The 25551-nt window shown below is 41.6% G+C and overlaps 1 protein-coding gene across 1 annotated transcript in view; it reads right to left on the reverse strand.

Moving 5' to 3' along the window:
- Positions 1-3276: 3276 nt before the first annotated feature.
- SPATS1 (spermatogenesis associated serine rich 1) overlaps positions 3277-25551 on the reverse strand; it is a 105155-nt gene continuing 82880 nt past the window's right edge. Inside the window, exons 6-7 of the mRNA XM_073625283.1 lie at positions 9837-9899; positions 3277-5975 (exon numbers count right to left, since the gene is read on the reverse strand). Coding sequence (XP_073481384.1) covers positions 5855-5975; positions 9837-9899 — 184 coding nt within the window. The 3' untranslated portion in view covers positions 3277-5854. The remainder of the gene's footprint in view (positions 5976-9836; positions 9900-25551) is intronic.

Here is a 25551-nt window from a genome sequence, read left to right on the forward strand (position 1 = left end):
CCCCAAAACACGTCCCTTGATCCCCCGTGATGGCAGGTCGCACATGTTGACATTGTGAAATTGGTGTGCATCTTCCAAATTTGGCTTTTCCAGGGGTGATTTACCCCCATCTGAACGCTATATCAAACACAGTTCCTAAATACTCATGTCTGATATTGCCTTCCAGTTCTACCAAATGTGAACTTTGTAAGATCAAGATTTGTGTCTTTCTTGTGGGTTTTACACAGGCCTGTTTTCTATAAAATGCACATTCTGATTTTGGCACCACAAAAATTGGTATACAACAAACATGTTGGTTTGTCAGAAAAACCTTTGGTAAATGCACATGTGATTGTGCAGGTATTAAAAAGATTGTTCATCAAGAATGTGTGGATTATTGTCTCACGCTACAACACTTTTGGGGTGATGTAATTGTTGTTTTATGAGAAAATGGGGGTTATTTCCTAAGGGGAAATCCACTTTGCACTACAAGTGCAGTTTCAGTGCAGTTGCAAGTGCACTTGTAGTGAAAAGTGTCTTTGCATTTAGTAAATAACAGTCAACAGTGCTTTGTATAAGGTTACACAATCACGACATTTTCTGCACTCCACACATTTCTGTCAGGGTCAGCTCAAACAAACACAAGCAGTAAATGTCCACAAAGAAGAGCCTGGGGGGAGATGCCTGTCGAGAACTTGAGGTCCTGCAGGCTTCTCCCTGTGGCCAAATACCGCAGGGTAGCGACGAGCCTCTGCTCCGGAGTGATGGCTTGCCTCATGCAGGTATCCTGCCTGCTGATATAGGGGGTCAGCGAAGCCAACAAACGGTGAAACACGGGGTCCGTCATCCTGAGAAAGTTCCTGAAATCATCAGGATTATTCTCACGGATCTCATGGAGCAAAAGCATATGAGAGAACTGGTGACGCTGAAGCAACCAATTCTTGGTCCATGAACTCCTCCCCACCCTGTTCATGGACTGGACTTGTGTCAAGGTCAGGACCCCAACACCAAGCCCCCGCACAGCACGAACTGTACGAGGAGTACGCATACGAAACATGGCTAGAAAACGGTCGGCTGCTCAGAACGAAGTAACAGAACGCACTGAAGAACAGCAAGGCCTGTGAAGAGCGACCTGAAAAACAGCAACGAGCAGGCAAGATCACACAGAAAACTCTGATACGAACTGACTGCACGCACTGAAGAGCAGATACAAACCCACAAGCACAAACTGAACAGCAGAAAACGATCTGAAAGCCACGAGTCTGAAAAAGCGCGAATCGTCTCTCACCAAACTTTTACTAACACGAGATTAGCAAAAGGAGCCCAAAGGGTGCCGCGCTTGGTTCTGAACTGGCCTTTTCTAGTCTCGTCGTACGTGGTGTACGTGACCGCGTGGTTGTCGATCGGAAATTCCGACAACTTTGTGCGACAAGCACAAACAACAAACAAGTTTGAGCCAACATCCGTCGGAAAAAATCCTGTTGTCGGAATGTCCGAACAAAGTCCGACCGTGTGTACGGGGCATTAGAGTTTTGAGGCATGTAATACATTCCCAAACACGTACAACTCCTTTTTTTTATGCCCATTCCCTTTGAACTCTTTGACAACACAAGCTTGTCAGAGAGAAGACTTGCTGCTAAAATGCAGGTATATGTTGTCCTGCTCTCATCTAAACAAACAAAATCTACAATGAAAAGAAAGAAAGTAGGGGTGGAAATGGGATATTTGCCCTCTTACATATGATGATTGGCCACAACTCTAGAAATAGTACTTTCCACCGCTTTACCACCATAGTAAAAGTTGTTCTTTCCATAGAGTCTACAGCACACCACAGAAGCAATTTAAATGGGGGCATATTAATTCCACCGGTTAGACCAAATGTGGCCAGAATACAGAAACACTTATTCACATGTTGTGGAGGTGCCCCAAACTTTTTAGGCAATGGAAGCCTCTATTCTATATTGGGAATTCTGCCTGAGTACTTAGTCCCAGACCCTATCAATGTTCCAATTACAAGACTGTTTTTAAAAAAATACAAAATACAGTTGACTCTACTAGAAATAGAAATGTACATACCTACAAAAGGGATACCCTCAAATCATTTATAAAGTGCAGGAGGCTTGGTTTAACTCACCCACACTAGCCCCCTGGGTCACTTCCTAGTGAGCTCTTAGTTAATCCTATAAAAATGCCACCACAATAAGAATATTAATAAAACATACAAGAAAAGATGGAAAACATGATTGTCTTTAATTATAATTCCTATGTTAACTTTGATGTGACTATCCCTATACTGCCACATGACCTGGTCATGCCATTGCTGGACAGAAGATAACTCACACAGGGGTGTGGAGATTAACTTGTTTCTTGTTGAGTGATGTTCTGGACATTCCTTTTCATCACTGTACACTCCTTTTATGCTAATCAATACTATGTTGTTGATAGCAATAGAATAAGATTGAGGTTGCTGTATTGTTTCTTACCTTTTACTGAAACTATACAGCTCCACAAAATGTTTTTGAGAAAAGGTGTGCACGATGAGAATGTGAGGCCATCTATCTGAAAGTTAAAGTTGAACTGTAAATGTATTTCAACATGAGGATCAGAAGCACACTAGCACATCCACCAAGGAATGACCCAAAAAGAAGAAAGAGGGTTATAGACTTGCCTTCTAGTAAAAATGTTATGGGGGATTTGAAATTGGCAGTTAATGCAAGAAACCCACAAACATTCTGGAACCGGAATCAAATGGAATTTTGCATTGAGGAGTGATCATATATACCACACAGATTGTCAGAGATTGGCAAGCAATTAAACAAAAGGTCTACAAGAAATATATTCTGTTGAAGGGGGGGCAATACAAACTTCTAAGGTCAAGGATGCACATACTTTTTTCATAGTACACCATAACATCTATTGATAGTTTTGGTGAATAAACAATCGAAATTACAAATTTTCCCTGTGTTTTTATTCCTGTATATCACCTTTATCTATAGGCACTACTACAAAGAAGATGAAATGTTTGCCTGTTCAGATATATTGAAAAAAATAGCAATGCTCATTTGGATGTACTTACTTACTACACACGACTGTATTTAGCTTTGTTTTTCAATTTATTGTCTAAGTCTGGCTTCTTAGCTTGATCAAAGATTACCCAGGTTCTACTATGAAGTCAGGCATTTCATAAGTCAGTACCTCTTGGGTGAATAACAAAAAACTGTGGCCAGGTTATAGACATTTAACTATTTACATATTCTTAACAAGCAGTAAAAAAGCTGTAAAAGAAGATCTCACTGAACTCTGTATCTGAAGGCATCATGAAGTAATACATCCTCAAAAATCTCACTCACTAACTAAAAAGAAAAGACATGTGACATCTGGGTGTTGGGCAGCAAGGAAGTGACAACATAAGAGAAGTAATTTCACAAAATAAGTAATTTCACATTTAAAAAACTTGAGTATCTGTCTTCAGCAGATGTTTATGGTAAGGTCCATGAAAAACTTGCGGTTGTATAGATGGAGACAGTTCATCAGTCACAGAATCTCTTTCTATCACAGATTGTTGTTTGATCCTGTCTTTGTTCTCAGTGTTTCCCTCTGGCTGTGCAGTTATATTCCCTTTTGGTTTCTGTCTGTGGATCCCTTTATTTCCTGTTGTTGTGTGTGTCTCTCTCAGTATAGTGTCTGTGTGTACCCCGTGTCCTTCCAGTGTGCTATTTGGTTGCACTGTGCCCATACCAGTTTGCTAGAGAGCTGAAACTTGGGGGCTGCCTTGCAGCACAATATCCATACCTCCAGTGGCTTTGGTGAAAACCTGGTGGCTCCTTAGACCCTGCAACTCTGGCAAACCTCCGCTTGTGCGCGGACACACTGCTCCCGCAGCTGTGGGGATTTGTTCCCTGGTACACCTGGGATCCGTTCCTGGGTACACCTGGTTAGTTGTCCATTGGTCTGTTAGATCTTGAGTTATAGTTCCAGGTGGTCTTACCCTCTGATTGTGTCATTTTCCCTAGGTTCTCCTACCTTCTATCTCCTTCAGCTGTCTGAATGAGCAATGTGTCTTTCTGTTACTTCTCCATTGCTAATAATCAAGATTTTGCAGCATTCTGGCCAAAGAGGGAGCAACTTCCATTAGAGAAAGTGGACATCACAGTTCATTGATTCTACTAATGAGGTCTTTAGCATAGTATTCAAATGTGGTTCAGCTAATGGCAGAGCCTTGGCTGGTGAAGCTGTACCAAAGATAGGGAAAATCTATTTGTACTAGTCTCCTCAGAAAGCAACAAGGACACATTTGGACAATTCCCAACTTTATTCAGAACAAAAAAGTTATTTGTTTCCATAAACATCTATACTTTGTGAAGTATGATCTCTCTTTTCGAATGCAGCCCCTATCACTGGTGCAGAGGCCGGATTGTAACTGGAACCTCTCATAAGTCCTAAACCCTTTCTTTCGTGGAGTATCACACTCAAAAAAATAATACTTAATAAAGTACCGCTATCCAAAACCTAAACCTAACTCCTCACAACTCCTAAGAATAGCTCAACCTGAGTCCAGGAACTAAGTCTAATGCCCCGTACACACGATCGGATTTTCCGACAACAAAACCGTGGATTTTTTTCCGAAGGATGTTGGCTCAAACTTGTCTTGCATACACACGGTCACACAAATGTTGGCCAAAATTCCGAATGTCAAGAACGCGGTGACGTACAACATGTATGACAGGACTATAAAAAGGAAGTTCAATAGTCATGTGTTATCCCCATTACGAACGCTAGTTTTACAAGACCGAGCGCTTTCGTCTCATACTTGATTCTGAGCATGCGTGGACTTTTGTGCACAGACTTGTGTACACACGCTCGGAATTTCCGACAACAAAGTGAAGTTGTTGGAAAATTTGAGAACCTGCTCTCAAACATTTGTGGGTGGAAATTCCAACACCAAATGTTCGATGGAGCATACACACGGTCGAACAAGCTCACATCGAACATTTCCCGTAGGAAAGTCCGACCGTGTGTAAGTGGCATAAGCCTAGTCCTGAAAATTATCCTTTAAAAGGATATCTAAACCCAAGAACAAAAATTCAGCTTACCTTAGATATGGTGGCTGCATTTTTCAAGGTAAGAATGTTTTCTGCAAGTATAGAAACATTCTTGTTGACCTCAAGATATCCAGTAACTTTTTGTAACCCTGTAACCCTGTAACTTTTTGTGTATGGAAAACTGAAATCTCAAGCAATGTTATCAGCCTTCCCATTTATATTCCATGGACTATGGAACACTCCCCCCCCCTTTTTTTATGGAGATGAAGGGAGAGGATGTGTTTATAGTTTAATCAGGAGAGCAGCCCAGGGTGATAATTCTGCTCCATTGTAGGTGTAGTATAGTGAGTGTTGTCACCCTATGACAGGAGGTTTGTTACTTAAAGTATCAACATGTGAAAATTTAGGGGGGAAAAAATCCTGAAAATAGAACACCAAGCTGCTACAATATACTACATTTTTGTTCTTGTGTGTAGATAAGCTTTCTCTTACCCAAACTCTTAACCCTGACACCTAAAGGATAATTCTACTTTTAATACCAAAACTCACACCTCTTCACAAAAAGTATCAACCCTTACATAGAACTCAAATACAGACCTGTGCTGTATTGCACTGACCTGGTCAAAGCAGCCGTAGGCAGTGTTTTGAACTTGAAAGAAACCAGGCACTGGTGTTTTACTGTACTTATTACTGGCCACAGATTTAAAAATAATATTACCACATTGAACATAATAATATAACAATGCAACAACAATACAAAGAATGAAAGACTGGATAAAGAAAGTATTACACTGTGCTACATTTGTTTCCTTCTATTGTGGTTTTATGTTGCATCAGTTGCTGGGTACATCAAGGGGGAAGTTTCGTTTGGCAGGTTTCCAAGAGTTAAGCTCTTTCACATTTCTCATTTCTTCTTCCAGACTCTTCTTCTGAACTCTGACTTTATAAGGAACACTGGGGATGTACAGAGTCACTATTATTCAATTTAGAAAACATAAAAATGGAATATATGACACATGTCACCCTTCAATGTCTGCATACTCTCCATAAAAACCTGAACCTAATTGTATATTTATCATAAAGATCTCAACATTCCAATGCATTGTTCCCCTGAAATATAATAACACTTTCAGGGCTGGTGAAAATCATGAATAAAAGATCACCATGCCCTTTACTTAAAGTGACCTCAGCAAGCAAAAAAAAAAAAAAAGAAAGGTACCTGTAATAAGAGGGCTTTTATACTCACCTCTCCAACAGTCTGTGTCTTCTACAATTCCTCCATCAAAACAACTGACGCTTCCAGGAGTGTCAGATGCTAGTCCCCCAGCTGTACACTGTGGCTCCATCCTCTGATCCTTATGTCATTGCAGTGGACTGTAGGATCAAGGCATGGAACCAAAGTGTGTACTGGGGGACACATGATCTGACACTCCCCAAGGTGTCAAATGTTGAAGATCCTGATGGAGGCAGCAGCACTGGAATGGAGGAGAGGTAGGAAACAGGCCACTGAAGAGGGGGGTATAAATGTTCTTATATTCCAGGGACCTTCCTTTAGGATTTTTTTAGCCTGACAGTGTCACTTTAAATGGATTAGACATATCAGGCTAGGAAGATTTGAAATGAGAGAATTAAAAAAAAAAAATCAAGTGGATGTCAGGCAGAGGAAACTTGTTACAGTGTCTATATAGCATAATAGTATAAGGCAACTTACAAGCAACCATACATGGACAGTACTTTCACTGTCAACAGTGAGACTGTCCAATACCTATCCTTATAACTCCACCACCAGGACCTACCAAGATTCCATCCCAATTTATCCAATGTATGGATGGTTCACACATGTGCTTAAAGAACTATTCCATTTTTTATGTTAATTCTATCTCAGAAATTTAACAAACTGCAGTCACAAGCGGTTATCACTATGAGAAAATGCCACCCCTGTCCTAACCTGGATACTTCTGTCTACAACAACACCCCCCATCCTCCCTGGATACACTTGCTCCCCTTACTATACTACATACAGAGCTAGGCTCGACCACTACAACGCAGGCCAAGAGACAACACCAGAAGTTTCAAAAGACATAGCTGCCTTCTACAGCAAGCGTGGAGCCCCTGATGATGTTATTTTGTGATGAAATGCGTAGGGAAGAGCCAGGATGTACTGACATCATTGCACATACTGACTGATCTGTAGGGAACCTCAGGCGGATTGTTCTCATACATTGTGGTTGTACCATATTTGATTTGTTTTTATTTGAGAGCACTACTTATCTTTTAATAAAGCAACTACTACACTAAGGAGCATTTCCTCTATGTTTATCATTTTCTTGCTGCATATTACTGAGCTGAGTCGAGCGGGACTTCTCTCATTCATCCCAAGGGACAGAGCTAGTGTACAGATCTCCAGTGTGTTGCGACCAATCATATGCTGACGGTCAAACTCAATGGCATTTTGGTAAGTGGTTGGGCTGTTCTTCTTGAATGTCACACTTTTAACCACTGGATGTTCCTTGAGCATGAATAATTCTTATTGAGTGGGTTGGACTACACGTGTTGCAGTGTCACGTTTGCTGTGTGTGTTAGGCTTTGTTCATATTTGATTATTCACATCTGAGTGTGTAATTTGCCTTTAATCATGGTGGGGTTACAGTACATAATACATGGTTCTTTGTCTTGCTTACCGCCTTCTTGACATTTCAGTTCTAGAAAGAAAGAGCGGAAGCTTCTTCATAGATGTCCATGCTGATTATTCCTATTAACATCAAGCTCTTTATGACCACTCATGCATAGGGGGTTATTGAATTCCAGTAAGTGGTATGGTTTGTTATCCAGATGGTTTCTTAGCTTACAAGGACTGTTTACATAACGGACTCGATTTATCTGTAGCTATATTTCTCACATGGCTAATTAGGCTTTCACCATTTTGAGGTATTCTATGTGGATAAAATGGTATACCTTAAGTGCTGCACTTTTTTTTTTATATTAAGTATCACAAATTATAGTGTTGGCAGCTTGTTATTATTTAGCCAAGTGTGGATTTTTAACAACATTTTTAAGTGTGGTGCATACTGTAACTAGGTCTCTGGGAGACAACTTTGTACAGTTGCCCTCCTACATTTGAATTCCTCCCTCCTTCCAAACAGACCAATTTCATCACTCTCAATAATTCTCTTTCATCCAGTCTTCTTCAACTCTTTTCTTCCTTTAACTCTTAATTGTGTCCCCCTAATAATAATAATATATTATATAATATTTATAATTTATTTATAATATAATTTATAATATGATATTATAATAATAATATAATAAATAACCAAAAATGTAATATATTGGAGCTTACCAATTATTAGATGTGGTGACTGCATTCGTTTTGTTTTCCGATTTTTTTCCTCTGTTTTCACCTGGTGATCTCACCAGTAACACACCTCCTGTATTATAGCACCCCCACTCTGGATGAAGGAGCACAGGGGCCCCTTTAGACAGTAGCATTGTTAATCTGGGGGGAGGGGGGATTTGATGTACTGGCAGACTTAGATACACTAACAAACTGAAGCTGAACGCCAGCTAACACTTTATAAGCAGTGACACCAGCAGGATTGTTCCTTTTAGGAAAAAATAAATAAATAAAAGATGACCATTGTAAGCACCCCTGGCAGTGGCAATAGCTTGTCTCAACCCTGTAACTGCTACTTCTGCAGGGCAATTTGTTTTGTTGAATTACTGGCTGGATCACCAGGTGAAAAATAAGGGAAAGAAAGCCTAAAAAAGAAAAAATGCACTTATCACATCTAAGAATTGGTAAGCTGCAATATATGTGTCCTTTTGGGTTTATTACTGCTTTACGTATAGTACAAGTTACTTTAAGTTTATAGCATGCCCAGGGGCGTACTGACCATTCAAGCACTGGGGCACTGCCCGAGGGCCCCTGCCACTAAGGGGCCCCATCAGGGTTGCCAGCCTCAATAAAACCAGGGACAGTATGTAAAAATCTGTGTTTCTTTAAAAATCCCAAGATTATAGCTGCCCCGCCTCTCCAGTACCTTTTCATTGTGTGTATGTGTATTCTGTTTGTGTGTATACTGTGTGTGTGTATATTGTGTGTCTGTGTGTGTGTACTGTGTGGCCCCATAATCTATTGCCTGGGGGCCCCATAATTTCCTATTGCCCTGGGGCCCCATAATCTCCTATTGCCTGGGGGCCCCATAATCTTCTCCTATTGCCCGGTGGCCCCATAATCTTCTCCTATTGCCCAGGGGCCCCATGAGTTGTCAGTCCGCCCCTGAGTATGCCATTACATAACTTGCTACCTCTGTGGAACTTCATTGTCATTTGTCAGTCCTCCAAATGATCTATTAATCCATTCGTTCCAATTGAGAATTTAAAGTGATTGTAAAGTTTAGTTTTTTTTTTTCTATTAAAATAACAAACATGTCATACTTACCTGCTCTGTGCAGTGCATTTGCACAGAGCAGCCCAGATCCTTCTTTTCTTGGATCCCTCTTCGGTGCTCTTGGTCCCTCTCTCCTGCTGAGTGCCCCCACAACAAGCAGGTTGCTATGGGGGTACGCAAGCCGAGCTGTAGCTCTGTGTATCCATTTAGAAACGGAGCCACAGTTTGGCCCTGCCCCCTCTCTCTCTGATTGGCTAACTGAGTTTGATTGTCTCAGCGGTCGCGGAAAATAAACCCAGAAGAAACAAATATAATTCTACCTGAGAGGGTGTTTAAACCAAGTCTACTCCCTTGCAGAAATTACATTTTGCTTTATTGTGAGAAATCTGCCATACTATACACTAGCCAATGGCTATTATACTTACCTTGGTGACTTGGGCATGTTCTGAAGAGGAATAAATGTGTCAGCTTTAACTTTAAATGACTCCCTGTAAAACAACATTAAATGCATTAATAACATAAGCAGATAAAAAAAAAACAGGAATGCAGGCACACTGTCTTTAGGAAATCACTATGGCTAACCATGTTGGTTTTACACCAGTTGTCATTTTGTATTCGGCTTCATAAGTTAAAGTTTGTATAGCCAAATTTTTTTTTTTTCGTTTTGGATAGAGTGTGGATGTATAAGGACCCCTGTCAGGTTTGTAGTACTGTACCCTGTTTGTCCTGCTGATCACCATCACTAAAACAAAAAAATATGGGAAATCCAAAAATACATTTTTAACATACCCTAAAGTGGTTATAAATGATTACATATACAGTGCCTTGAAAAAGTATTCACACCCCTTGAAAGTTTCCACATTTTGTCAAGTTACAACCAAAACTGTAAATATATTTTATTGGGATTGTATGTGATAGACCCACGCAAAGAGGCACAGAATTGTGAAGTGGAAGAAAAATTATAAAAGGTTTTCAATTTTTTTTTTACAAATATCTGGAAATGGCCTGCATTTGTATTCAGCCCCCTTTAATCTGATACACCTAGCTAAATTCTAGTAGAGCCAATTGCCTTCAGAAGTCACCTAATTAGTAAAAAGAGTCCACCTGCTTGTAATTTCATCTCAGTATAAATACAGCTGTTCTGTGAAGCCCTCAGAGGTTTGTTAGAGAACCTTAGTGAACAAACTGCATTGTGAAGGCCAATGAACACACCAGACAGGTTAGGGATAAAGTTGTGGAGAAATTTAAAGCAGGGTTATAAAAAAAATATCCCAAGCTTTGAACATCTCAAAGAGCACTGTTCAATCCATCATCTGAAAATGGAAAGAGTATGGCACAACTGCAAACCTACCAAGACATGGCTGTCCACCTAAACTGACAGGCCGGGCAAGGAGAGCATTAATCAGAAGCAGCCAAGAGGCCCATGGTAGCTCTGAAGGAGTTGCAGAGATCTACAGCTCAGGTGGGAGAATCTGTCCACAGGACAACTATTAGTCGTGCACTCCACAAATCTGATCTTTATGGAAGAGTGGCAAGAAGAAAGCCATTGTTAAAAGAAAGTAATAAAAAGTCCCGTATGAAGTTTGCGAGAAGCCACGTGGGAGACACAGCAAGCATGTGGAAGAAGGTGCTCTGGTCAGATGAGACCAAAATTTAACTTTTTGGCCTAAAAGCAAAACGCTATGTGTGGTGGAAAACTAACACTGCACATCACCCTGAACACACCATCCCCACCGTGAAACATGGTGTGGCAGCATCATGTTGTGGGGATGCTTTTCTTCAGCAGGGACAGGGAAGCTGGTCAGAGTCGATGGGAAGATGGATGGAGCCAAATACAGGGCCATCTTAGAAGAAAACCTGTCAGAGTCTGCAAAAGATTTGAGACTGGGGCGGAGGTTCACCTTACAGCAGGACAACGACCCAAAACATACAGCCAGAGCTACAATAGAATGGTTTAGATCAAAGCATATTCATGTGTTGAATGGTCCAGTCAAAGTCCAGACCTAAATCCAATTGAGAATCAGTGGAAAGACTTGAAAAGTGCTGTTCACAGATGCTCTACATCCAATCTGTCAGAGCTTGAGCTATTTAGCAAAGAAGAATGGGCAAAAATATCACTCTTTAGATGTGCAAAGCTGGTAGAGACATCCCCAAAAAGACTTGCAGCTGTAATTGCTGTAAAAGGTAGTTCTACAAATGCATGCCACACTTTTCACATATTTATTTGTATTTTGTAAAAAATGTTGAAAACCATTTATCATTTTCCTTCCACTTCACAATTATGTGCCACTTTGTTTTGGTCTATCACATAAAATTCCAATAAAATACATTTACATTTTTGGTTTTTAACATGACAAAATGTGAAACATTTCAAGGGTTATGAATACTTTTTCAAGGCACTGTATCCAGTGAAGTACTAATCGTGCACAAAACCTATTGGGCAAACAGCGCTTGCCAATATCACATTATTGAGTGAAAAAGTGTGCCATGTGAACTACGTAAACTGAGAGCAACCAATATGTGATATTGATTTGTGTATATGGATATAGAAAACCAGGGGACTGTTAGGATAAATAAACCCTTAATCTGTGAAATCATAAAGTGCAGAATTTCATAATAATATTATGTCCAAACAAGTGAATAAATGTTGTTAAATGTAAATTAAAAATTGTGTAAAAGAAAAAAGTCCCAAAAAAGCCCTTTCAATACTCCAATATAAAAAATAAAAATAATAATTCCTCCTGCATGAATCAAACAATGAAAAATTAAGTGTGGATTCACACTCACCAGATGTTGTAGATCCCCCTGCTCTCTTTTTCCTTATCTATACCACTGGTGATATCCGTTTGAAGTTACGTCCAGACGAGGAGGATACTGGAGGATTTGCTTAACCACTTCAATATCAAGCACTTTCCCCCCTTCCTGCCCAGGAAAATTTTCAGCTTTCAGCGCTGTCACACTTTGAATGACAATAGCACTGTACCCAATCTAAATTTTTTAAATTTTCTTCCCACAAATAGAGCTTTCTTTTGGTGGTATTTGATCACCTCTGGGGGTTTTATTTTATTCCTAAACAAACTAAAAAAAGACCCACATTTTTGAAAAAAAAAAAGTTTTTCTTTGTTTCTATTATAAAAATAGGATTTTTTATAACAGCTTACCTGTAAAATCCTTTTCTTTTGAAGTACATCACGGGACACAGAGCCATAGTAATTACTATGTGGGTTATAGTCCACCTTCAGGTGCTGGACACTGACACATCCTAAACAGGAAGTTGCCTCCCTATATAACCCCTCCCATAACGGGAGTATCTCAGTTTTGTAGGAAAGCAATACACGTGTATACTAGAAAGAGGGGCGGGACCTCTGTGTCCCATGATGTACTTCAAAAGAAAAGGATTTTACAGGTAAGCTGTTATAAAAATCCTATTTTCTTTAATCGTACATCACGGGACACAGAGCCATAGTAATTACTATGTGGGATGTCCCAGAGCAATGCAAACTGAGGGGAGGGAGGCACAACAAAAAGTAGGGCACCATGAGATCAGAGGACTTATAATGCTGCCTGCAGTACACTGCGCCCAAAGGCGACATCCTCATGTCTTTTTACATCCACCTGATAGAACCTGGTACATGTATGGTTTGAAGACCAAGTTGCGGTCTTGTAGATTTGAGCCATGGAGGCTTGGTGATGCACTGCCCGCGAAGCACTAACAACCCTAGAGGAGTGCATTTTGATTTGAGAGGGTAGAAACTACCTCTTTAAACCATAAGCTAGAATGCTTACTTGTCAAATCGATTTAGAATAGTAGATTTCCATGCTGCCTGTCCTCTTTTAGGACCTTCAAGCAATACGAACAAAACATCAGTTTTCCGAATCTGAGCAGTCGTCTTTAAGTAGACTGCTCTCACCACATCAAGAGAATGTAGTGATTTTTCTTTCATAGAACAGGGTTCTGGAAAAAATGAAGATAGAACAATATCCTGGTTTAGATAAAAACCTGATACTACCTTCGGTAAAAAGTTAGGATGAGGACGCCATACTACCTTATTCTTGTGAACAATAATAATATGGCTCTTTACAAGAAAAAGCAGTCAATTCTGATACCCTTCTTGCAGCAGATATGGTTACCAGAAAAAATAGTTTCCTTGTCAAAAAAGGACCAAGGGAATATGTCGTATCGGTCCAAAAAAAAGGTTGTTTTGTAATAAAGCCAAAAACTAAATTAAAGTCCCAAGGGTTTAGGGGTGACCTAACCGGGGATTAAGCCGCGTTACCCCCTGAATAAAGTTACGAACCAAAGAAAGCAAAGCAAGTGAAATAATACCGATAAGGCCGAGCCCTGTCCTTAGAAAGCACTCAAGGCCAGCTTTATTTCTCACCCCATCTGCAGAAAGTCAAGGATTCTACCTTTCACCTATTTCCTGGGGTGCACCCCCTGGTTTCACATCAGGGGACATATGCTTTCCAGACTCAATAATGTATAATTATGGAGGCCGGCTCCCTTGCATTAACCAAGAAACCACTGAACCTGACAGCCCACGTTTCTTCAGAGTGTGGGTCTCAATAACCAAACCGTTAAATTTAGCATTTGTAAAGTAGGATGGAATACAGGACCTTGCGAAAGAAGGTCTGGCCGTGGCGGTAGGGTCCATGGGTCCCCTACTGTCATCTTTACGATCCCTGCATACCAAGATTTCCTGGGCCCCGCTGGAGGCCAAAAGAAGCACCAACTTCCCTTCCTGCTTGATCCTGCGAAGAAGTCGTGCACGCAGGCAGAATAGGAGGTAATGCATACATCAGTGAGAACCGATTCTACGTGAATAGCAAGGCATCTGTTTCGCATGCTAGCGGATCCTTTGTTTTTAAAACAAAGTTGTCGATTTCTTTGTTGAACCTGGACGTAAACAGATCTATGTCTGGAATCCCCCATCTTTGACATATTGACTGGAAGATATCGGGCTGAAGGAACCATTTTCCCTGGAACAACTGCTGGCGACTCAAGTAGTCCTCCTGCCAATTTTCTATTCCTAAAATGAAGACCGCCGAAAGGCAAAGTACATTGTTTTCTGCCCAAGATAGGATATGATTCACCATTCTCTGGGCCGCACAACTTCTTGTGCCCCCTTGGTGATTAATATAGGCCTTTGCTGTGGCATAGTCGGATCGAATCCTGGCAGGACAATACCATAAACTGAACGTTCAGGCCCTCAGAACCAAGTGCTCAGCCTGAATTTCTAGAATGATAATGGGTAAGGTCATTTCTGATCTGGGCCACTTCCGTAGTAACTGAAGGAAGGGTTTTCCCCTTTGCAAATTTTTGGATATTAACCATAAACTGAGGCTCCGGCATACCCAGCTTACAGTACCTGGTATTTCCAGGTGGTCGATCCGGGTGCTAACCAGGCCCGACCCTGCAAGATCAGACGAGATCAGGTGCTTTCAGGGTGATGTGGCGGTAGGCTTTGGAGTCAGACACATTGGGATTCTAGAGCTTGAACTCTTTGTTCCAAGCTGATAGGATAATGTTTTGCAGCAGTCTCAAATGAAACTGAGCATAATCTTAAGATTGAAACAGGCTGATTCTCCTGCATTTGACACCTCAGAAGAGGAGTCATCAGCCTCACCACAGTCCCCTGAGGGAATTCATCTTCTCCCGCCCCTAGTTCCTCAGTTTAAGGGTCCTGGGCAACGGAAGAGAACCTGTCGCATTTTGACTCATACTGGGATGCGATTAAAGTCGCTAATTTTTTTTTTTTAAACCTATCATGGCTGAGGAAAAAAGATCTTTTTTAGTAAAATAAACAGAGGCTGCAGTTTTGAAACTGTCAACACTGCAGCCCCTGTTTATTTTACTAAAAAGATTGCAAACATTTCATCTCCCCGATGCTCACTCTGACCAGCCACCCTCTCTCAGGGGAGGATGCCATTTGTAGAGATGAGTAGGCTTTCCAGAGCTTGAGGGAGACCCTTTTATCTTTTTTTGGGGGGTTTTTCAACCCCCCCTTCTGACCTTAGCCCGATGCACAAAGCAGAGGTACTACCAGAAGAAATTGCACCCACTGCTTGAGCAAAAGTCCAGCCACTGACGCTGCTATTAATTCTCAGCCTGATTCAAATAGTAAATGTGTCAAACAGGAAATGCCTGTGTCACCAAAACCTCTTTCATGCTCCTCTTTGCTCTTATGTCTCTGACAATTTTGCAGCCAGTATAAATGGAGTTTTTTTTTTTAATTAAAACACACTCCCGCGTTGGAGGACGCCAATGCCACGCTAAGCCCCGCCACCACCTCGCATGGCTCCCCCCCTCCTTTCTCTTTCAAAAAAGGAGTTTTCCCGCACAAGCATGGGCCTCCGATCCGACGGGAACGGCTTGTGAGTGAAGGATGGCGTGGAGGAGACCTGGAAGCCGCCGCCGAGTAGGAGCGGTGAAAGAAAACGGCATTGCCGATCATTTTCAGTTCTCCCTTATACTCAGCCTCATGAAGAGGGGAAGAGTTCAGCCCAGGTGGGGGTGGCTGGAGGAAGCAAAACCCCCCAAACTTATCGAAGGTCTGCCTGCTACCCGGAGGAAAAAAGTCTGCTGATTCTACGACACAGCGTGACTCTGAGCAAAGCATGAGAAGGTACGTGCTCCATACAGCCCCCAGTGATGACACTTAGGCATGACAACATTTACTTTAAAGGAGACATTTCATAAGAAAACTCCACTTACCTTTCCCGCCGCAGGGTTTTCTGTGGTAAAACCAACAAACCCAATCTTCACCCTTCACGGTGGGTTCCGTTAACAAACCTTCAGGAACCGGGGACCCTTGGGGAACCCACAATCCTGGACCTGTAAAACTTTATGGCCTTAATACCAAAAGTACTGGATCCCAGGGTGCAGCTCTCTAAAAAGAGAAGCGTTTACAAGCAAAACCTCGTTTCTTCGTCTACGAGGCCCAGGCACATTCAATTTGGCCGAAAAGACATAGCTAGCCCCACCAAGGATTGCTCCAGTGGAGCTCAGCACAGCACATCTTCACTTGTGACAAACACCTTAAACACTGGCAAAAAAACTGAGAGTGAGTGTACATCCACACCTAATTTTTCATCGTTTGATCCTTGCAGGAGGAATTATTATTTTTTATTTCTTATTGGAGTATCGAAAGGACTTTTTTTGGGACTTTGTTTTTTACACAATTTTTAATTACCATTACCACAACATTTATTCACTTGTTTGGAACATGATACTATTATGAAATTAGGCACTTTATGATTTCACCAATTAAGGGTCTATTTATCCTAATGCCCTGTACACACGATCGGTCATTGATCGGACATTCCGACAACAAAATCCATCAGATTTTTTTCCGAAGGATTTTGGGCCAAACTTGTCTTGCATACACACAGCTGCACAAAGTTGTCGGAAAATCTGATCGTTCTGAACGCGGTGATGTAAAACACGTACGTCGGGACTATAAACGGGGCAGTAGCCAATAGCTTTCGTCTCTTAATTTATTCTGAGCATGCGTGGCACTTTGTGCGTCGGATTTGTGTACACACGATCGGAATTTAAACAATCGGATTTTTTTGTCAGAAAATGTTATATCCTGCTCTCAAACTTTGTGTGTCAGAAATTCCGATGGAAAAAGTCCGATGGAGCCCACACACGATCGGAATTTCCGACAACACAATACGATCGCACTTTTTCCGACCGTGTGTACAGGGCATAACAGTCCCCTGGTTTTCTATATCCATACACATATTTTTGTCACATATTGGTTGCTCTCAGTTTATGTAGTTCACGTGGCACACTTTTTCACTTATTAGTGTGATATTGGCAAGCGCTGTTTGCACTATAGGTTTTGTGCAGGATAAGTACTTCACTTAAAGGTTTGGAACAGCAGCTACCATCTATTGCATTTTATTGAATTGTTCATTTTGGCACAGGTGTATTGATTCACATAGTATCCAGTGAAGTGACTGGCCTCAGGTGAAACACAAAGATGAAACAAATCTTCCCACATAAGTTGTACCTGTTTATCTGCAGTATTCTCTTCTCTACATCTGTTCAAAGTGAAAAATGTATACAGCTTGCCTGAGCTTTCAGAGGCAAGGTAAGGGGAGCTGAAGTTAAACTCAGTAAGGAGAGCTTAGAGATGATTGGAGGGAAGGAACACCCCCCTCCCCTCTACACAGCACACAGGAACAGAGCTGAGGCTGTCAATCACAGGCTGGAACTCCATCTCCTGTCACCTTTTTCCTCTTGGTGTCCGTAAAACTTGTCAAAAGTGACCCATGCAGATAGCAGAGGAACAAGGCAGCAGACAGAAATTACACTTAGTACTCTGGGTTGAAACGGGTAGACACCAAAGAGGGATATGCTTTGTTCGTATGTCATGTCTGAGGCTTACAACCACTTTAAAGCTGAACTCTGAAATGCATAGCTCAATTTACATTCCTGGTATAGTGCCTGTGTGCTGGGATGACTGAACTCCTGCGCATGTTCAGAAGTTATGGGCCAATCAAGACAGCTTAAAACCAGCAAGAAGCCAGGGAGAGGACCGGCAAGGGATGTCTCTAGTGTCAGACTATTGGTGCAGAATTAAGTATTGCAGACTTTATTTCTGATTTAACTTCAGTGGGAAAAAAAATGAGGTCTCCAGTCCTGCTGCTTCTGTGACATAATATAGATGTGTAGATCTCAGGACAGGATGGAGAGAAATAGAAAACCATTGGCAGGTAAAACAGCTCCAATATTTGTATTTCTTCCATGTCTTTAGCTGTTTGGCGTACCGCTTTAATTCGTTTGCATGAAATTAAACCGATTTTTCAAACATTAAAGGATAGTATTTCACAGAAATGCCATACTTTTATTATTTTCTGCTATAAATCATGCTGCGTTCAAGCAATTACCTGGTCACGTGGACATCTGCCCAAAAATGTAGTCACATTAAACTTCTGCACTGTTAGCATTTCACTAATAATGATGCAGCTTTGCTGAGACCTCAGCCTGGCCAAGACGTTCCTGAGATACAAATATAGTGCTGATATAAGTGAATTTCCTCCTATTTACTATGTGCAAGACTTCGGGAACAGCTGCATGTTGCATAATGCCATCAGAAAGTTATTTGGTAGATTTATACTTCTTTTTCAAGAAATAAAAGAGGCAATAGGCTTTTCACACACTAATAGAAGCTTTTGTCCAACTGGTGTCTCTTTCTATGCAGAAGACTTTCAATCTAAAACTGCTGCCATGCTGTATATTAACACTTGACTGGTAGTACAACCATAGCTCCCAACTGTCCCGGATTTCAAGGGACAGTCCCTGATTTGGAACAATGTCCCTCTGTCCCTCTTTCCTCCTCATTTGTCCCTCATTTTGGTCTGATCTATATAGTTGTATATACTTTTATCTTTCAAAAAGTGTTACGCAGTGCTAAACCTATCATTCAAATGCTAAATTGCTGCATTTGTACATTTTAAAAGCCAATATAAAGGAACAGAAGTGGTAAGAAAAGCACTTGTGGATTTAATTAACCTTTTTTTTGGTCAATTCTCCTTTAAGAGGGTGTGGCAGGGGGCGTGTCCTAGGCCTACATACATTTGTTAGTAGGTGTCCCTCATTCCCATCTCAAAATGTTGGGAGGTATGCTACAACCCATCTCTCCACTGCAAAGATACTGCATCGTACTGGACAAAATCCCTATTTTCAGAGGAGATACAAGCAAGTAGGTTTTTTTGTTTGTTATTTTTGCATTTTTTCCAACATTTGCAAGTGTAGCCATCCTGTCTTAACCAGATGTGACTATTTAAATTTAGTAGTGCTAAGCTTCAGTCAGCTTAGCTGAATGGATAGTTCCGCTTTCTTAGCTTCATCCTAGACTCTGTATACTGTTAAGCCTGGTACACACAGGCAGTTTTTTTTTATCTTCGTTCAATCCAGTGGGCTAAATGAAAAAAAAAAAAAAAAACGAAGGAGGTCGCTGTACTAACTATGTAACGTTAGTACAGTGATCTCCCCACTGTGCTATTGTGTTCTGACAGGGGGGCTGCCCTGGATACTGATCAGCTGCCAGTTTTCCAGCATGCTTGTTCGACAGAAGTCGGTCGTGAGATCGGCTTCTGTCCGATGAGAAGCTGTGCACACGGGCCAGTAACTGCCGAATCGACTGTTTTCAGCTGATTTTTTGCCCGTGTTTACCCACCATAATTTTTTTATGCTGCCAGTAGGTGTCACTGGTGCCTCTGACAATAGTATGAGAGCTACATCGGTCTTTTTCAGCCAGCGTGCCCAGGTACCCTGGTGTGCCTCCAGGTTTCCTCAGGGGTGCCTTGGCAAAATTCCTAAAAATTAGCCAAAAATGTAATACAAGTCCGTGGGTGGGTCAAACCTGCCTTTTAGTTACAGAAAGCCACAGGTTTTCATTGTGCAATATTACAACCTTCCAGCTGCTGGCGTCCTAACAACCAAGGACATCATCAGTTGATAAGGAGGACATTGGGTACATACATAGCATCCTTCTTTGCCCCCACCTTCCCCTCTCCATCAGCACTGGGAGAAGAGAAACATTGGAAGACTAGTCAGTACCAGTGTATATTTGCTTTGGAAGAAAAAATGTACTTCTAATGTTAGGTGTCCTGTGTGTGTAGATGTTGCTGCGTTATGTAAAACTAGTTTTATCTGCTAAAGGATTTGTACTTCTGTTTATCCAGTCATGGGATTTACACAGCTCTGCCACACAACACAGTCCTGCCTGACAAGTCGAACCCTGATCCTTCCATGTTGCAGTTTCACTTTCACGTACAGGTCTCCTCACTATTCCCACTCTGTGAGTGGACAGCGAAATGAGAAGCAGCACACTGATAAGCTCAGCTCGCTACCACTCCGCTTTCTTTAGCAAACCTGACTGGCTCATTGGGCTGCTTTTGAATCACCCTCTATGAGCTCTACTGTACAGTAGACTAAAAGAAACACTGGTTTCTTAACAATGTATTAATAAATATGTGCAGTGTGACTTAAAGAATAGCACTTCTGCCTAGCAGCACTAGGTTCATCGATTTGTAATCCCACCCACAATACTACCTTCATGGAGTTTGCATGTTCTCCCTGTGCCTGCATTGGTTTCCCCTGGGTACTCTGGTTTCTTCTCACACTCCAAAGACATGCTCTTGGTATATTGGCCCTAGTGTGTGAATGAGTGGCGGCTGGTGCTCAAAGTTTTTTGGGGGGGCGCAAACAAACTGAAAAAAAAAAACCCATCAGTTGCAGCTACTGTGCCATCAAAGACAGCTACTGTGCCCATCATTTGGCATCACTGTGCCATCAAATGCAGCCACTGTGCCCATCAAGCGCAGCCACTGTGCCCAACAAACGCAGCCACTGTGCCCATCAATTGGCATCACTGTGCCATCAAATGCAGCCACTGTGCCCATCAAGCGCAGCCACTGTGCCCAACAAACGCAGCCACTGTGCCCATCAAACGCACCCACTGTGCCCATCAATTACCGCCACTGTGCCATCAAATGCAGCCATTGTGCCCATCAATCACAGCCACTGTGCCATCAAATGCAGCCACTGTGCCCATCAATCACAGCCACTGTGCCATCAAATGCAGCCACTGTGCCATCAAACTCAGCTACTGTACCCATCAATTGCTGCCAGTGTGCCCATCAATTGCTGCCAGTGTGCCCATCAATAGCCACTACTGTGCCCCATCAAATGCTGCCAGTGTGCATCGCCCAGCACTTACCTGTCTCGCAGCGGGTCAGCGGCGGTGTCCTGCACGCTTCTCGATGTCTTCTTTCGTCCTCTTTATCAGGCGTCCAATCACAGCACCTGACGTTTCAGCCAATCAGGTGACAGGTAACAGACCCAAGCACCTGATTGGCTGAGAGGCGGTTCAGTGTTAGCAAAGTGAATTCCTTTGCTTTGCTAACACACAGCTGAGTGAACAGCGAACGCACAACATTGCGCCCGCTGTTCACCTTTTTGGTCGCCTATTAGAGCCTACGACTCTAATCAGGTGCTTCCAAAAAAAAAACCCTGCCGCTGTAATTTAGGTACCCGGCGCCTGAAAAGGGGCCAGATACCTGAATAGGGGGTGTCAGCGGTGACCATAGATAGATTCATGCAATGCATGAATCTATCTATGGTGATAGAGCGGTGCCAGGAGAGAGGGGGCGGCACTCCTCCTGTGCCCTTTATGGATGCACCGCCACTGGTGTGAATATGAATCAGGGACCTTAGATTGTAAGCTCTTTAACCACTTCTGGACCAAGCCTAGTTCTGACACTTGTTGCTTACAAGATAAAATTAGTATTTTTCCTTAAAAATTACTCAGAACCCCCAAACATTATAAATATTTTTTTAGCAGAGACCCTAGAGAATAACATGGTGGTCGCAATATTTATGTCACACTGTATTTGCGCAGCAGTCTTTCAAACGCATTTTTTTTGGAAAAATTATATTTTTGAATTAAAAAATAAGAAAACAGTAAAGACAGCCCAATTTTTTTGCACATTGTGAAAGATGATGTTATAAAAATGAAAAAGAAAAAACCGCGCTGCGGAGCAAAGTGTTAAAAAGCAAATTGATAGCAGCACTTAAAACACACCAATATCTGTGTACAAAATGCAAAAAATATAAAAAAAAAAAAAAAATATAAAAAACCAAAAAAAGGGCGCTTACAATATGATAGTACACGTGAAAATGCAAATAATTAGATGTGCAAAACACAATATATTGAGGACAAACTAGTAGCCCAGTATATCACATATAAATATGTGTATAACGTAAAAAAAATCTGGTGATGTCAAAGTAAAACCTGTAAAGGTGGGCAATTATATGCAAATAATAAATATAAAATATATCTAGACAAATATGTGGGGACCGCCAATCACAGTCCATAAGATAAATCAAACAAAATTCATCAGTGAAAAACTTGCATCCACTATACAAACACCCAATGTCCTTAAATATGAATCAAAAGGAGAGAGGGGTAGAGAAGGTGATTCAATTCCACTTGCAGTGACTCCAACGGGTATAGGTAAAGTAAAAGGTGGACCCTTACCCTCCGTGTTGGACCCCCTCGCTGGCGGGGTCTATCAATCATACAGACTTTATCCTCTGCAAGGACCGTGTTACGATGGACTCTGCAACAGCTGACAGGAACAATATCCTCAGTCCAGACCGGTCCAAGTGATGCGCCTGGAGGGGGGGGGGAGACGGCTTTCTTGCTCCCAGAGCGATGGAATGGATAAAGCAAAAAGAGCGGAGCTCCAATAGTGTAAAAAAGTTTCAATAAATTATTAAAAATGCAAACACAAACGGAGAGTGCACGCTCCGTAAAAATAATAAAACAATTAAAAAAGCCGGCTAAAAATCAAGCAGTAACCCGTGCATAACATGGGGCAATCGTGACAGCTTACACACAATTTCTTTTGGCATAACAAACAATTCTTTCTCCAGACTGAAGGTGTAGCCATGGGGGCTAAATTTTCCCCCAGCTTGGCGAATCTTTTTATGGGGAAATGGGAGGAGGACGTCATCTATGCCCACCGGAGACCAGAATTGGTTTTGTGGGCTAGATACATAGATGACGTCCTCCTCATATGGAATGGCTCCCATGGCTCCCTTTGTTCGTTCATGGAGGGCCTTAACAGTAACGAAAGGGGCATAATTTTTAAATATGAGGCCAGTCAGGAAAAGATCCATTTTTTGGATCTGGAGATACGTTGCGAAGGTAACTCTTTACTCACCTCTACCTACTTCAAGGTTACGGACCGTAACTCATTTATTCCCCGGGACAGTTGCCATTATAAAGCTTGGCTAGATTCTGTCCCTAAAAGCCAATATACCAGATTGAAAAGGAATTGCTCCACCACCACTGACGTTCTTGCCCAGTCCAGGGTCTTGACTGACAGATTTATAGAGAAGGGGTATGATGTGCAATTTCTTGAAGAGAAGCTGGATCAGGTTATTTCACTTGATAGGGATTCCCTATTGGTGGATAAACCTAGGACACAGAGGGATAGTAAGCTAGTCTGTCCCCTGATAACAAGATACTCTTGTCAACATTTTGCTATCAAGAAGATTCTGAATAAACATTGGCACATTATCAAAAATGATCCCCTGCTTGGACCGTCTCTCCCGGACAGGCCCCAGCTGGTGTTTAGAGGTGCTCCCTCAATCAGTACACGGGTGGTATCAGCTGTTTGTGACCCTCCAGTTCATAAACCTATGTTTTTCCAACATTTAACAGGTTATTCCAAATGTAGAAACTGTGAGGTTTGTTCCATCAATGCTCTTACTGAGAGAAAGGTGTGTCAATTTCGTACCAATAATTCTTCTTTTAATTTTCATATTAAATCCTTTATTACGTGTGCGACAACCCATGTAGTGTACTTATTAACTTGCCCCTGCGGGCTCCACTATGTGGGCCGCACGGTTCGTTCGCTAAAGGTAAGACTGGGGGAACACATTGGGAACATCAAAAGGGGCTTCTTGGGCCACCCAGTCTCCAAACATTACCTTGACAAACACAAAAAAGACCCTAGGGGTACCCTCTTCATGGGGATTGACAAACTTAAACTCCCTTGGAGGGAGGGAATCCAAGAGACGTGCCATCTCTAGGCTTGAGATGGAGTGGATCTATAAGATCCGCTCTCTCAGGCCTTTACGTCTAAACGTAGACATTGAGTTGAATGCGTTTATAGATAACTCTTAGGTTTTGTTTTTGCCCCTTTTTTTGTATATATATATATATTTTTTTTTTTTTTTTGTATATATATTTTTTCCTCTTTAGTTTCCTCTTTTTTGGTTTTTTCTAGTATATATATATTTTTTCCAATTTTTTTCTTTTTCTTTTTCTTCATCCATTCCTCTGGGGATCACTCTGGATAAGTTTATTATTTATACTTTTCATTAAAAATTTCCTTGTACATTATTGCTTTTTAGCATCTTCAGACATGCTGATGACTTATGAATTCGATCATTCAACTGTTTGGAGAGAATAGTCAGTAGGTATTTTGAATTATATGGTCGCACTATTGTGATACTGGGTGCTCTTCATGTCAATGGATTGGCCTTTAGGTTTATATTGTGACTGGATATTATTCCTTTACGCATAACATTCTCTTTGTTAATTATAGAGATTTCGTTATTTTTGTAATTTTTTTGGGATTAATATTTTTCCACCATTTTGCTATTTACTTTTTTATTTATTTCCTTATCATTATTAACCACAATGATTTCATGTCTTTTTGGTAACTAGTAATGTTTTTTAGCTCTTTACCTTGTCATTGAACTTTTAAACTGTCTTCCGGAGGATTTACCATTAGCCTAGCAGTGCTAGGTTTTTCCTCTAGGTGGCGTACTGTGGTGGCACTCTCTGAGGAGTTATAAGTGTCTTTCAGTTTATTCTTTATCTTAGCGTGTCACTTTGGTATCATCCATTTATTGAAGAGCACCAGGTAGAGGCTTGGTTCCCCACTCTGGCATGCTCTTGTTGTATGTGAGTGGAGGTGGAGACGAGGCTTGGTGCGCACTTTAGATTATATAGGGGATGGCTTAACACGTAGCCCGTGCCCCTTTGAAGACGTCAACTCATGACGAAACATGTAGGGCGTGGCTACGTGTTGTAAGCTGTCACGATTGCCCCATGTTATGCACGGGTTACTGCTTGATTTTTAGCCGGCTTTTTTAATTGTTTCATTATTTTTACGGAGCGTGCACTCTCCGTTTGTGTTTGTATTTTTAATAATAAATTGAAACTTTTTTACACTATTGGAGCTCCGCTCTTTTTGCTTTATCCATTCCATCGCTCTGGGAGCAAGAGAGCCGTCTCTCCCCCCCCCCTCCAGGCGCATCACTTGGACCGGTCTGGACTGAGGATATTGTTCCTGTCAGCTGTTGCAGAGTCCATCGTAACACGGTCCTTGCAGAGGATAAAGTCTGCATGATTGATAGACCCCGCCAGCGAGGGGGTCCAACACGGAGGGTAAGGGTCCACCTTTTACTTTACCTATACCCGTTGGAGTCACTGCAAGTGGAATTGAATCACCTTCTCTACCCCTCTCTCCTTTTGATTCATATTTAAGGACATTGGGTGTTTGTATAGTGGATGCAAGTTTTTCACTGATGAATTTTGTTTGATT

The sequence above is a fragment of the Aquarana catesbeiana genome, linkage group LG04 (genome assembly GCF_042186555.1).
Source record: "Aquarana catesbeiana isolate 2022-GZ linkage group LG04, ASM4218655v1, whole genome shotgun sequence".
In the NCBI taxonomy this organism is placed as follows: domain Eukaryota; kingdom Metazoa; phylum Chordata; class Amphibia; order Anura; family Ranidae; genus Aquarana; species Aquarana catesbeiana.